Genomic DNA, 12290 nt, shown 5'->3' with positions numbered 1-12290 from the left:
CCAAAGAGCCACCCTGTCAACAATGGACTGGTCCCCTATTTAAGACCGGGCTGGTCCGTTGTTGAGGGAGACGCCCCAGCCGACTTGGTCGTGCTGGCAGGCTCTGTCCTGCTATAACCTGCTATAACCTGCTATTGCCTGCTATACCTGCTATAAACCTTGTTACTGTTTGTAAACGTTTTGCCTCCTTGTCCTGCTCCTCAGCGATAAGTCCGATCTTCGGCTGCATCGGCTCACCAGCCCCTTAGTCTGTCGGGCAGCCCTTTAGGTAGCAGGTGTTGACGTCTCCTCGTTCGGTCAGGTGCTCTGGCACAACACCGCACAGTGGCACATACCCCGTCAAGATGATAGTTTTCTGCGATCGACTCACAAGGAATGATTTGCTAAACAGTTTCGCTTTTAAAAACCAACAGGGTCCCTTATGCATTTGCCTAAGATGACTCCAAGGCGAAAGGCGTCTTCCTTTCTTCTCAGCGTTTCATCGATCCACACACGTCGCCCTCCGAGAGCTCTCTACAACTAACGTTTTGCACGGCCTCTAGCATCGGGGGCTTTGCAAGCTTTCTACACCTCACCTGGTTTTGCACTGCCTCCGTGATAGGCCCACATTTGACCAAGGGACGATGTACTGTGATGACGTCATCACGTGACCTCACGTTATGTGATGTCATGATGACGGCATAGTGACGGCATGAAGTTGACACAAATTTTGGCGATCTGTACCATGTGATGACGTCATATGGTGACGTCATCACGTAATGAGCTCTTGCGTCACTCTCATTGACACCGCCGACGCCGACGGTCAATATACCCTTTTCATAATTGTAAAGCTAGCTTTCCTGCCATGCAGTTTGCCCAAGAAATGGCGGCTAGTCACTTACTGCAAACAGCGTGTTCTAGCGCATTTTGCTTACGCTATGACGTGGAAAATGTAGACTGGGCTGTCTTGACATAAATACGCATAATAGACAAGCCTCAGCACGTGCAACTAGGACCTCGTCTCCCCTCTAAGCAAGAGAGGTGCCGCCATTAGTTGTTCAAATATGCAGCGCAGAGAAGCGCACTTGCGGATTATGAAAAGGGTCTATTGTGGCGTTTTAGGAGGCATCTAACACTATCGCCTTAATAATTTGGGAAGAAGCTGAAGCTTTCAGGTAACTAAGCGTTGTAGAACACAGCTCCATGGGAGGACTAGAAACAAAATGAAAAGTGCTCCACAGATGTAGATACTTGGCGGGCCTCATCCTTCACCTTTATACAACAGAGAAAAAATAGGCAGCAGCGGCGGTATGCAGTTTAAATGCACTGACAACCAATATTTAGGCTACTACTTTCTTTAATAATAACCGTTAGGGTATTACGTCCCAAAACCACGATATGACAGAGGGACACCATGTTGTGTTTGTTAAGGTGCACCTAAAGTTAAGTACACGGCCCCCAAGCGTTTCGCCTCCATCGAAATGCGGCCGCCGTGGCCCGGATTCAATCCCGACAACTTCGTGTCAGCACTCGAGCACCATAACCACTAGACCCCCACGGCGGGTCGGTACTACTTGCGTTAGTGCAGCAGAAAGCTTACCGCTCTGGGCGTCTTGTCACTGAGTGGTAAAGCTCTGTGACTAGATGCCCGGAGAGTCTTAAAGGGGTACTGACACCTTTTTTAGAAGGCGAGTTTACTCCGCCATACAGATCTGCTGTGTGCAGGGACGGCTCTGAGCAAGTGGGAAGCTCAGCAAATGCTGATAAGATATTTTATTTTGATATTAAAGTCAATTTTTTCATGGCGCAGCTACTGACATTGACACTAGCTTGACGTCAGGCTACAGTACAAATTCTGGTGACTTCACGCAGCAGTCTGGCTAGTTGTGATGACGTTAGGTACCAAAACTTCCAAGATGGCTGCTTGTGCGTCATCAAAACTTCCAAAATGGCCGCTTGTGCGTCACCAACGGAACCACGGTCTCTTATAAAATTTGTTTAGACAGTCTATAGACTGTCTAAACCCATTTTTAGGCAGTCTATAGACTGTCTAAATATATTTTTGTAAGGGATGTGCGGAGCGGCCGTGGAAATGTCACTGTATATTGTGCGAGCACGTGACGAGAAGCTCATACCGTGTTGTGACGTCAGGGTACAGTAGGAACCGAAACTAGCTTTTAAAAACATACTGTAATTACGTTTTCAGGTCGCACTCGCGCTTAGCACTACCTTTTCTAGGCTCTTGAGGGCCTGACCTTTCATTTGACGCAAAAAAACGACAACTGAAAATATTCGTGTCAGTACCCCTTTAAACATGTTTATCCCGTTGAACATGTTCATCACCGTTAAATATGTTTATCAGGATGTTTCCGTCTGCAGCTACCACGAAGGCATACACGCTAGACGTGCAACTGCCAACAGCAGTAGGATAGCGCGATAGCGGTTCGTGTTTTAAATGCAAATGCATTTCTTAGTCGGGCTATGTCAGGCGTCCGGCGTTGTCCGCGGCGCCCTCTCCCATAGCAACAGCTGCGGGCGCGCGCGCTTATCCTCGCCTCTAGCAACCGGAGCATGTGGTGCGAGAGAGTGTAGGAGAGGGTAGGTGCAGTACTTCGCTGCTCCTTCTCTCGCCGTTTGCTCTCTCTCCTCCCTGCGCCCCACTCTCCCGTCCGCTCGCGCCTCACTCTCGACCGTTCGCTGGCTGGGCGCCTCTCAAGGCGATGGCAGAAGTCGGTGAAGGCGAATGTCTGACGGCAACGGTACCCTCTCTCGGCGCAAGAAATGCATTCGCATTTCCTCATGATTCCCTTCGAGGAGGTGGGGCAATTTTCGCGCTGCGGTTCGCTGAGCATGCGCCACGGCTTCTCATGGTTTCACTAAACGCCACGAAGGCAGTAACACTTCTCGCATGAACTCCTTATACATCGCAATAATCACAGAATAAAGCGCGAATGGCTAATAGTATAGAGGCGGTAATTCCAGGCCCCAAATATGACGCGGCTAAACAACAGCAGACAGTGTACAGCAATCCGGACGACTCTTTCGCGGATTACCAAGGCTTGTCACTAGGCGATGCCATATGCCCGTGAGGCTTCCAGGGGCAATTAAAAAGAAATGCTGCAGCTGTAAACTATTGGTGCGAAGACTGAGGAAGTAGCGGAGCTGGTGGCGTTGGCCTCCTCGTTTTCATCATCCTAACCCTCACTTCCCTTTCCTACCCCTTGCTGTACTATAGCATACACGGATATGCTATGCTTCATGCTATCCTCTACTCCTTTTACTCATCACCCTCACTTCTTCTTTCCACCCCGTTGCAATACTACACTATACCAGGACGTGGTATGTTTCACTCTCTCCCCTCCTCATATTCCTAATAGTCACCCTTCCTTCGTGTACTAATAATAATATCAATAATAATTCTTGGGGTTCAACGTCCCAAAATCGCGATATGATTATGCGGGACGCCGAAGAGGACCGGCTCCGGAAATTTCGACCATCTGGGGTTCTTTACCGTACACCTAGATCTAAGTATACGTGGGCCTCGAGCATTTTCGCCTCCATCGAAAATGCGGCCGCCACGGCCGGGATTCGATCCCGCGACCTTCGGGTCAGCAGTTGAGTACCATGACTATTCGACCACCGTGGGCTGTTCACACTCCCTTCCTTTGCCGACCCCCTTGCTATACAAAACAATACAAGAATATGGTATGCATTGCTCTCTGTCCTCCTTTCCTTTCTCCTTACCCTCACATCTCTCCTCCTCACCCTCACTACTTCTGATTGGGTGCTGCGTCACCAATATATATATTGTGAGGCAACGTTCAGTACTCTCAAGAATCTTCTTTATTGTGCCGAGTGTGAGCCCCACAACCCGAACACAGTTGGTGATGATGAGTATGTACATATGAGAACATGAAGGGCATCAACAATGCTCACACTAGTCACCCCGCGCTCGTGAGCGGCCGGCGCGGCCGCGATTTAGGCGGAAAAGGTGCGCCGAACGAATGGCTTGGGACGCGTTACGTGCGCTATCTCAGAAGCACGGTAACGATGGTCCGAAGAGACCTCAACGGGGGTGACAAGATAGTTCACTGGGGATGTTTGTTCACGAACAACGTAAGGTCCAATGAAGTGTGATTGAAACTTCTCACACAATCCAGGAGTAAGAACAGGCGTCCAAAGTAGTACTTCATCGCCAGTATGGAAGGTGACGTCGCGATGAAAGCTGTCATAACGCTGCTTGCGGTCTTGTTGACTGGCCTCTGTGTTGAGGCAAGCACGTTGCCGACATTCGTCAAGCCTAGAGACGAAGTCTTCTGGTGTGGTTGTTTAGATTTTCGTTGTTGCATTGAAGAAAGAGGCGTCGATGGCGAATGTCGGCGCACGACCGTAGACCAGGTAGAAATGTGAATATCCGGTAGTTCGTTGGACAGCGGTGTTGGCGCAAACGTCACGAAGGGTAAAATTGTGTCCCAATTATCGTGGTGTGCTCCGGTGTACATTGATATCATGTCGGTTAACGTACGATCGAATCGCTCCGTTAGGCCATTTGTTTGAGGGTGGTGGGCTGATGTCCTCTTATGAGCTGTGCTACACGTCTTCAGCACTTCTTCAAGAATTTTCGACAAAAATGTCTTGCCCCGGTGACTCAACAGCACGCGAGGTGCACCATGACGCAACACTATGGCTTCCAAAAAGAAGGCGGCCACGTCGGACGCAGAACAATTGCGTAGAGGGGCGGTCTCTGTGTACCGTGTGACGTGGTCGACCACTGTTACAATCCACCGATGACCTGCTGGCGTTACGGGAAGTGGCCCGACCAGGTCTATTGCGACTACAGCAAAGGGCGTTTCGGGACATAGGATGGGTTGTAACAGGCCAGCAGGAGGTGAAGTTGGTCGTTTCCGGCGTTGACAAAGTGTGCAAGAAGCGACATACTTGGCCACAAAGGTAGAAAGGCCAGGCCAGAAAAAACGGCTCCTCACACGGTTGTACGTCTTGTGAAACCCCAAGTGGCTAGTGGACGGGTCGTCGTGCAGTGCTTTGAGAACTTCTGCACGCACCGAACGGGGAAGTACTGGCACCCACCTATGCCCATCGGTATTGTAAGTATAGCGATGCAGCACATTGTTTTCCAGCTTGAATTGCCTTAGCTGACGACGTAGTCTGGCATTAGGAGGTGGAGATGCTCCACTGAGGTATCCAATGATGCGGTTACAATAGGGGTCAGCACGCTGATACGAGGCGAACTGAATGCAGCGGATGGAAGGTAGCGGCTCAGGAACTGCCAACTGCGCCGAAGTTCTGCGGAGACTATGATCGACGTGGGCTGTTCTGGTATGGACAACTATTTTGCAATCTATTGGTGTAAAAGTCGTCCCGTTCAAAGTCGTCATAGCCTCGGCTTTCGTCTTGCTGACGCGTCGGCAAAATCGTGAAATATGGCCACGGATGCCGCAATAGAAACAGATCGGCCGAGGGGTGCGCCAGGTGTTGTAAGATATATCACGTTTATCAAAACGAATATCAAAATGTTTATTGAGGAAGGGGAAAAAAGAGACGTTCAGGGAGCGGGTGGGTGGGGCACCTAATCCAGGGCTCCACTGGCTTGAGCGGCCCTCCGTGCCTGGTCGCGGAGTGCTAGTTGCAACCCCCGGTCCTCGCTGGCAAGCAAAGTCTCCCACTGCTCCCCTCCGGAAAATTTTCCGGCTGTTTGCGCCGAGTTAATTTCGGGTGGCCTGTTCTGGCAATCCCAGGTTATGCGGCTGAGAGTGGGCCTTCCTCCGCACCACGAACAGCTATCGCTGTACATTGTAGGGTTAATGGCATGTTTCAAATAAAGGTTCGGGTATGTATGTGTTTGTATACTGCGCCACTGGTAAGATTCCCGCCCGGATAGATCAGGGTGTGGTGGACTGTACTGTCGTCGCTCAAGCCGTTGGTGTTCAAATATGTCTCGCGGTAAGAAAGGATGTTCGTCGGAGTGGTCGGCCGCTCGGTTGATAAAAGCACGAGCAACGCCCGTCCGCTCTCTCACTGCCATCAAATTCTGCGCATCCCGGGCACCAGATGATCGCGTGGTCCTGCGTTAGGTCGGGTCCTAATAGGCGAATGGTGCTGTGTGGTAGTCTCCCGGTAAGAAAGAGTCTACATGCGACCTTTGAATTGGTAAAAATAAGAGGCGACTTTTTTTTTAGGGGCGAAGCTCCTTAAGGCGGCACCCGTTCGTCCCTCGTAGTCGTAGTAGTGCGTAACCAGTCGTAACGCTAGTACCAGATCTTGACCTCCAAGGTGGTGCCGGTGGGAGATTTTTCCTGTGCGTTGTTGAACAATAAAAAATTCGCAGCGTACGCGTTAACTAAAAGCCGAATTCTTCTGTCTCTCATTCCCCATTAGCAGCCATTGGCATGTTCCAGTAGGAAACGTTAGTAGAAGTAGAAGTGTAAGTGTTAGCTAAAAGCCGACTTCTTCTGTCTCTCATTCCCATTAGCAGCCATTGTTTACCTGCAAGGTAGTGCCTGGTGAGATTTCTCCTGTGCGTGATTAAACAATAAAAATTTTGTTCAAAACGCCGTTGATTGATGAAATAAACCAACGAAAGACGCCAGATGTTTTCTAAAATCAAAACGAAAGAACGCCAGATGTTTCTAAAGCAAAACGAAAAGACGCCAGCTGCTTAACGAAAGACGCCAGATGTTTTCTAAAGCAATGGTTTTCTAAACAATGAAAATTCACAGCGTACATGTAAAATTAAAGTGAGCTGCAAGTCGTCATAACTCATCGAACCTTTAGTATAAACGCGCCCGATCTCACGTCGGTGATGATGTACTGGGCAGAATTCATGGAAGATTCACGGTTTACCGATGAACCTCCGCAGCTTCGCCCACTCATCATCATTCACTCCGTGGATATGCTGTGATTTTTCGCCAAGAGAAATTTCTCTTTCTTCTTCTCTCTCTCTCTGTAGTCGCTCTCTCGCGCAGCAGAGTTATTGCATCCCGCGCAGGCCAAATCGGCGCACGTGTTCTGGGTGCGAATCAAAAGATGAAGAAGAGGATCAAGAGAACGATGAGAGCACGTGCTGATTCATGAGGATGACAATTTCTGCTAACGACCGACGGAGTTTCTCAGAGCTAAAACAACTGCGCTCTTAATAAAAATGCTATTCAAATCGAGGGAAACCATTCTATTGTGTCACTATGACTTGTAGCAGGAAAGCTTGGGCGAGTTTGTATGACATGATGGAGTAACTTGACAGCTTCATGCCTGTCCTTGTTTTTTCGGCGCTGTGAAGTTATTCCATCATGATGTGCAGCCTTTCTACTTTAAACAATGTCTCTTGACTCGTTCTGACCGAAGGTCCGTCCAAAAAACGCACTTTCAGTAAGCAGAAGAATGACTAATGAACAGTCGGTAGCAGCAATCATGTGAATGAGAATGCGTAGTCTAAGGGATCTGTTTCCGTCGAGAAAGTAGGCATCTGCCGAAAAAGATATAGGGTGAGAGTCCATTAAAATACGCCATTTAGAAACCTGGAAGCCCAAGAATTCGAAAGATGGTGGTTTTTCAACGCATTGTGCAATGTACGCAAACTAGAATTGATTACTGCGGCTGTGCATCGCGCGGGTGATTACAAACGAATTTTAGGGTACCCAGTTGCTGGTGCCTACTTTACGCTTTTCTAACTGATTATGTCATTGAGAAAGTGCACAATAAGAGCACACTATTTACAGTAATTTTTAACCCTCTCCTGCCATTCATATAAAATGGCGTTTATGCGGTAGATGCAGGCTCAAATTTTGTCCTCAGCAACGCCTACCATACGGGGAATGTGGAAACCACAGGGTGATTAGCAAGTGCTGCATTTTGGGCGGTTTAGTGAAGCTATATGGGGACTCACTAAATAGTGCTCGAAAAAATGAGACATTAGAAAGAAAGTAGACGTGATAGCACGTGTCATGACTACGTTCTTTCTCTGTCCTTGTATTGTCCTACACTATTCAACTAGTAGTCATGCACGTTCTGGCCACTGCTGATGAACTGCAGTGAGCACGATTCTCTGCGACTGAATCTTTTCTGCAGCGCAGAATAAGAGACTGGTGAGCAAGTTTGTTTGGGTTGATCATGACGCAAAGGCAGCGCTAGACCGAATACAAAAGGAAGCAGAAGAACACAGGGCATGCGCTGCCCAGGCAGGATAGCGCCTCTTCTGTCTTGTAGTTCCTTTTGTATTCGTTTTTGCGCTGCGTTTCTTTCATTATGGACTCTTCTGCAGCTTTCCATCGAAAGCTGTATGGGGTCGAAGTAATAGCCAGTTTTGGTGGCGTAGTTGTCCGCCGCCGCAGACGGTGTCCGTAACCGCTATCGTGCACGATTAGAAAAAGAAATTCAGGATCGAGCAGGATTCGAACTCAGGGCTCTGCGCGGCAGTCGAGTATTCTGCCACAGAGGCGTGCCGGTGCTAGAAACTGCTTCGCAAGAAGACCCTATACATGCGTCATTTCGGACAAACAATCACGTTAACTGATGTAATAAAGCGTTGTAGTAGAACAGAATAGCAGAAGGCGTCACACGATGCCAAATGCGCAACGGCCGATAAGGTGATTTATAGCTTCCCACCCATTACAAAGGACTCAGTCATAACTCTCCGTTATGATGAGCCACAGCGACAACAAAGCGTACAAAATGCCGTACAGATGCGTAGCGGGTACCTCCCTTCTCCTCAGAATGATCAATTATAAAATAGGGGAGACTTCCCTTTTCGCAAAATTATGACGATTGATGGCGTGGTGGGTACCTTGCCGCTGTACTTGTGGTGGTCGTCCCAATAGCGTTTACAATGGGCTGCAGAAAAGCCGCTGCTCAAGCTATCGCTGCTACTGTCCTGATGGTTTCGTGCAGGCCTGACCTTTTTTTTCACTCACAAGCACCGATGCGCACTGTCTGATGTTCCTTCCCTCTCCTTACTCTTGTGAACTAATTTGTAGAAGTCTGTTAAAAAGGTTCAATAAGTTCAATCAGTCATCTTAAGCAAGAAGTTATAGTATGAAAATCACAAAATAAATCGGTAGCTCCACGCATTCCAGTTATTTGGTTTGTGAGGTCGACAGTGAGATAAAGTACACTTCAGTAATGAAACCCAACCAGACAGGCCGCACGGCCAAAATGTTTGTCAAACTCAATGGTTTTCCGTGTAAATGCGAACGAGTATGCCGCACACACCGTTCGCTTTCTCGTGCCGGCGAAGCTTTCCTGCCTCAGACACTTACGCTCATAGAGTAGTGAGGCGCTTTAGTCATGGTTATTAAGGGGCAAGCCTTAGACGCCTCATGAAAAGCGAGAATTTACTGTCGGCGTCCCGCGGCGTCGGCCTCCACACGAGTGATGCAAAAATCACCACGTGGTCGCGTCACCCTATGACGTCCGCCATGACGTCACAGATTACCAAAATTTGAACGTAGTTATGGCGTCATGATGACGGCATAGTGAGGTGACACTATCACATCACTTATCATAGTTAAGTGACACTAGGACGTCAGCTAACGTGACATAAAATGGTGACGTCATCACGTGACACCATCGCTTCGTCAAAGGTGGGCCGATCACGGTGGCAGTGCAAGAGCAGGTGACGTGTAGAAAGCATACACTGCAAGCAAAGCTGCAGGAAGAGAAAACCACGTTAGGCGCAGAAATACCTCCGAGATGGGTGCGGGAGGATCAGTACATCTACTGAGAAGAAAAGAGGAAGATGGCATTCGCCTTCGAGTCGTCTTAGGTGAATGCGTAAGGGACACCGTGAGTTTTTTAACGCATGACGCTAGTTCGGTTCAAATGCCATGATTTACCACGTTCCAGTACGGGTCACTGGCTCTCAGGCGTTTTTCGTTGTGGTATGAGTACTCCAGGTTCTTCTGCAGGAAGTCGTACAGTTTCGCGCAGAACTTCGTCTGGTTGTCGCAGTAGTGGGCGAACATGTTTTCCCACTGGGCCTCCATAAGATAGCGCGTCAAATACGCTTCTAGAGCGCCGGCAGCGTACGCCTGGACCTCGTCCGTTGCGTTCGGGCTTGACTCGACCTCAAGATAGGCCCAGCTGAGCAAGAGAGCACACATATTAGCGACAGTCATCAAGCTAGAGCCACGCATGTAACAAACACGAAAAATGTGCGTTTTTCCTAATTACAGAGTGAGACGCACATAAAACATTTGCGCAAAGCACGAAGAGGGAGAAAAAGTACAGTTGTACAAGATAGGGCATGCACGACGTGTGTCTGTAAATCTTTTAAAAAAGAGTGCATGCGTCAACGGATGTTTCCCATCCTTCTGTTACCGTTTCTCGCCGGCACATTGGCACAGTGTACTACGTTGCGCGCCATGAGCTGCACCGTCAAAACTTCTCTCCTCTTGAAGGCACCGAAGTTCCTCGCTGTCCTGATTTCATACATAGTATTTGCGCCCTAGTGTGCCGATAGGCTGACAGTTGACGTATGAAAAATATCTTGCCAATTTACTAAGCCGATAAAGATACAGCAATCGCAGATATATATATTTATCCAACACTGGAATAATGTTATAAAAGAACTTGAGTGTCCTTACTGGCGTGTGTTCTTATTGACAAAGGAAAATGGTGGCCCTGCGTTACTGAAATGTTCCATGAAAATTCCCGGAATGTGAACGATTAAGCATCACCTGTCATATGCTTATATTGGCCAATTATACATCAGATGCTATTTGTCACGGTTATAATATCTAGTTGAAGTACAACAAGGACGAAAGGCAATATCTATGAAGGCGTGACACAAGCCCCTTGCCTATAAAGCCAGGCTCCTTAAACAACATCTTAAAAACGTCCGCGCCACACGCACCCGGTAAGTCTGCGTCTAAGATATGCGGAGCTGAAATATCATTATCAGGTGTTCAGTGCAGGTGTGTGAAGAGGTGTCTAGCGTAGTATTGAAAATATCTCTTCTTACTGAAAAATTCAAAAACAAGCCAAAGTTCCAAAAATAACCCCTTCCATCGACTCTCCTTTAAGACGTACGTTTAGGGTGGCATATATATTTACTACGTCCATGCAAGAGCTCATTTCGCTGAGTATGATGTTTTGTAATGCGATAGCAGTTTGAATTGTGCTGTATAATGAAAACCGCACAGGATGTTGTTGGGCTAGTCGGTTAATATATTACGCAAATTTTTAACTGTGCAAGGAAAACCCGACGAAAGATCAAGAACATACTGATTCATGATTGGCGGCACAACACACAAACACACGGACAAACAAAGAAATGGACACCACGAGCGGAAACTCGCCACTGCCTTATTGAAACGACGAACTGCATTTATTATTCTATTTGTGTTCTATTTCTGTTGACATGACGTAGGTTTTTTTATTTGGTTTTTTATCTAATCTTTTCGTAGTTATTGGAGTCGAGCGCCCGGTTTCGTCTTTCTCAATGAAATTGAAAGTGCGTTTCGTCGTTTTAATAAAACAATTGTGAGTTTGCACCCGGGGCGCTCATTTCTTTCTTTGTCTGTGTATGTGCTGCGCAGCCAGTCAAGAATGAGTAGCAACTCTCCCCACTCTCAGTACTGTTGTTAAATGAAACATATGCGCCCAGATATTTCTGTGTGTGTGTATTTGTTCCAGTTTTCCTCCATCTTTGTTGTGCGCTTAAAAATTTGATGAGTGAAGACATGTTTATTCTCCCTCTCGCCCACACCTCGTAAAAAGTAGAGAGAATCTTTTAGACTTGTAAATTGTAGAGCTACCTTCTACTCACCCGCTATTCTGTATGTCGTCGCGGAAGTTCGCCCACGCCACCGGCGCCAGTAACGTTGCGCCGCCATTGTGAGAGACGGACGGTGGTTTGCCGTCGTAGAGAAGAAGGCGACTAGTTCCAAGTTCGGGCGCGACATAAGCCCACTTGCACTCAGTCGCTTCACACGTGACCAAAATCACCACCAGGCAACAAAGTTGCAAGAAGCTGCGTGCGACTGTCTGTGAATGCCTCATGTTGGGGTGCGTGGGCCACAACAGAAGTCCTGCAAGAAAGTTTAGAAAAATACGCGAAGCAAATAACATAAATGACCGCATACACTTTTCATAATTCTGAAGTGCGCAGTCGACTTAATAGAGAGCGGTCTTGGTAAATGTGGCATCAAGCAATACATTTCCTGATGAGGCGGGAAGAGATTTTAGGAAATTTATACCACGCGCAACACTGGTACCAGCGAGGTTAATGAAAATTGAAATGCAGAAAACGTATACAAATGTAAATTCAGCTTCATGCACAAATGATCTCAAATCTTAGA

The 12290-nt window shown here is 47.8% G+C and overlaps 1 protein-coding gene across 1 annotated transcript in view; it reads right to left on the bottom strand.

The window, feature by feature from the left end:
- LOC119372541 (putative phospholipase B-like 2) overlaps positions 1–12024 on the bottom strand; it is a 40868-nt gene extending 28844 nt beyond the window's left edge. Inside the window, exons 1-2 of the mRNA XM_037643022.2 lie at positions 11759–12024; positions 9825–10071 (exon numbers count right to left, since the gene is read on the bottom strand). Of these exons, the coding sequence (XP_037498950.1) occupies positions 9825–10071; positions 11759–11991 (480 nt within the window). The 5' untranslated portion in view covers positions 11992–12024. The remainder of the gene's footprint in view (positions 1–9824; positions 10072–11758) is intronic.
- Positions 12025–12290: the final 266 nt, after the last annotated feature.

The sequence above is a fragment of the Rhipicephalus sanguineus genome, chromosome 10, assembly GCF_013339695.2.
Source record: "Rhipicephalus sanguineus isolate Rsan-2018 chromosome 10, BIME_Rsan_1.4, whole genome shotgun sequence".
NCBI lineage: Eukaryota > Metazoa > Arthropoda > Arachnida > Ixodida > Ixodidae > Rhipicephalus > Rhipicephalus sanguineus.
The sequence above is the reverse complement of the archived record's forward strand: the minus strand, read 5'-3'. Positions and strand labels throughout refer to the sequence as shown.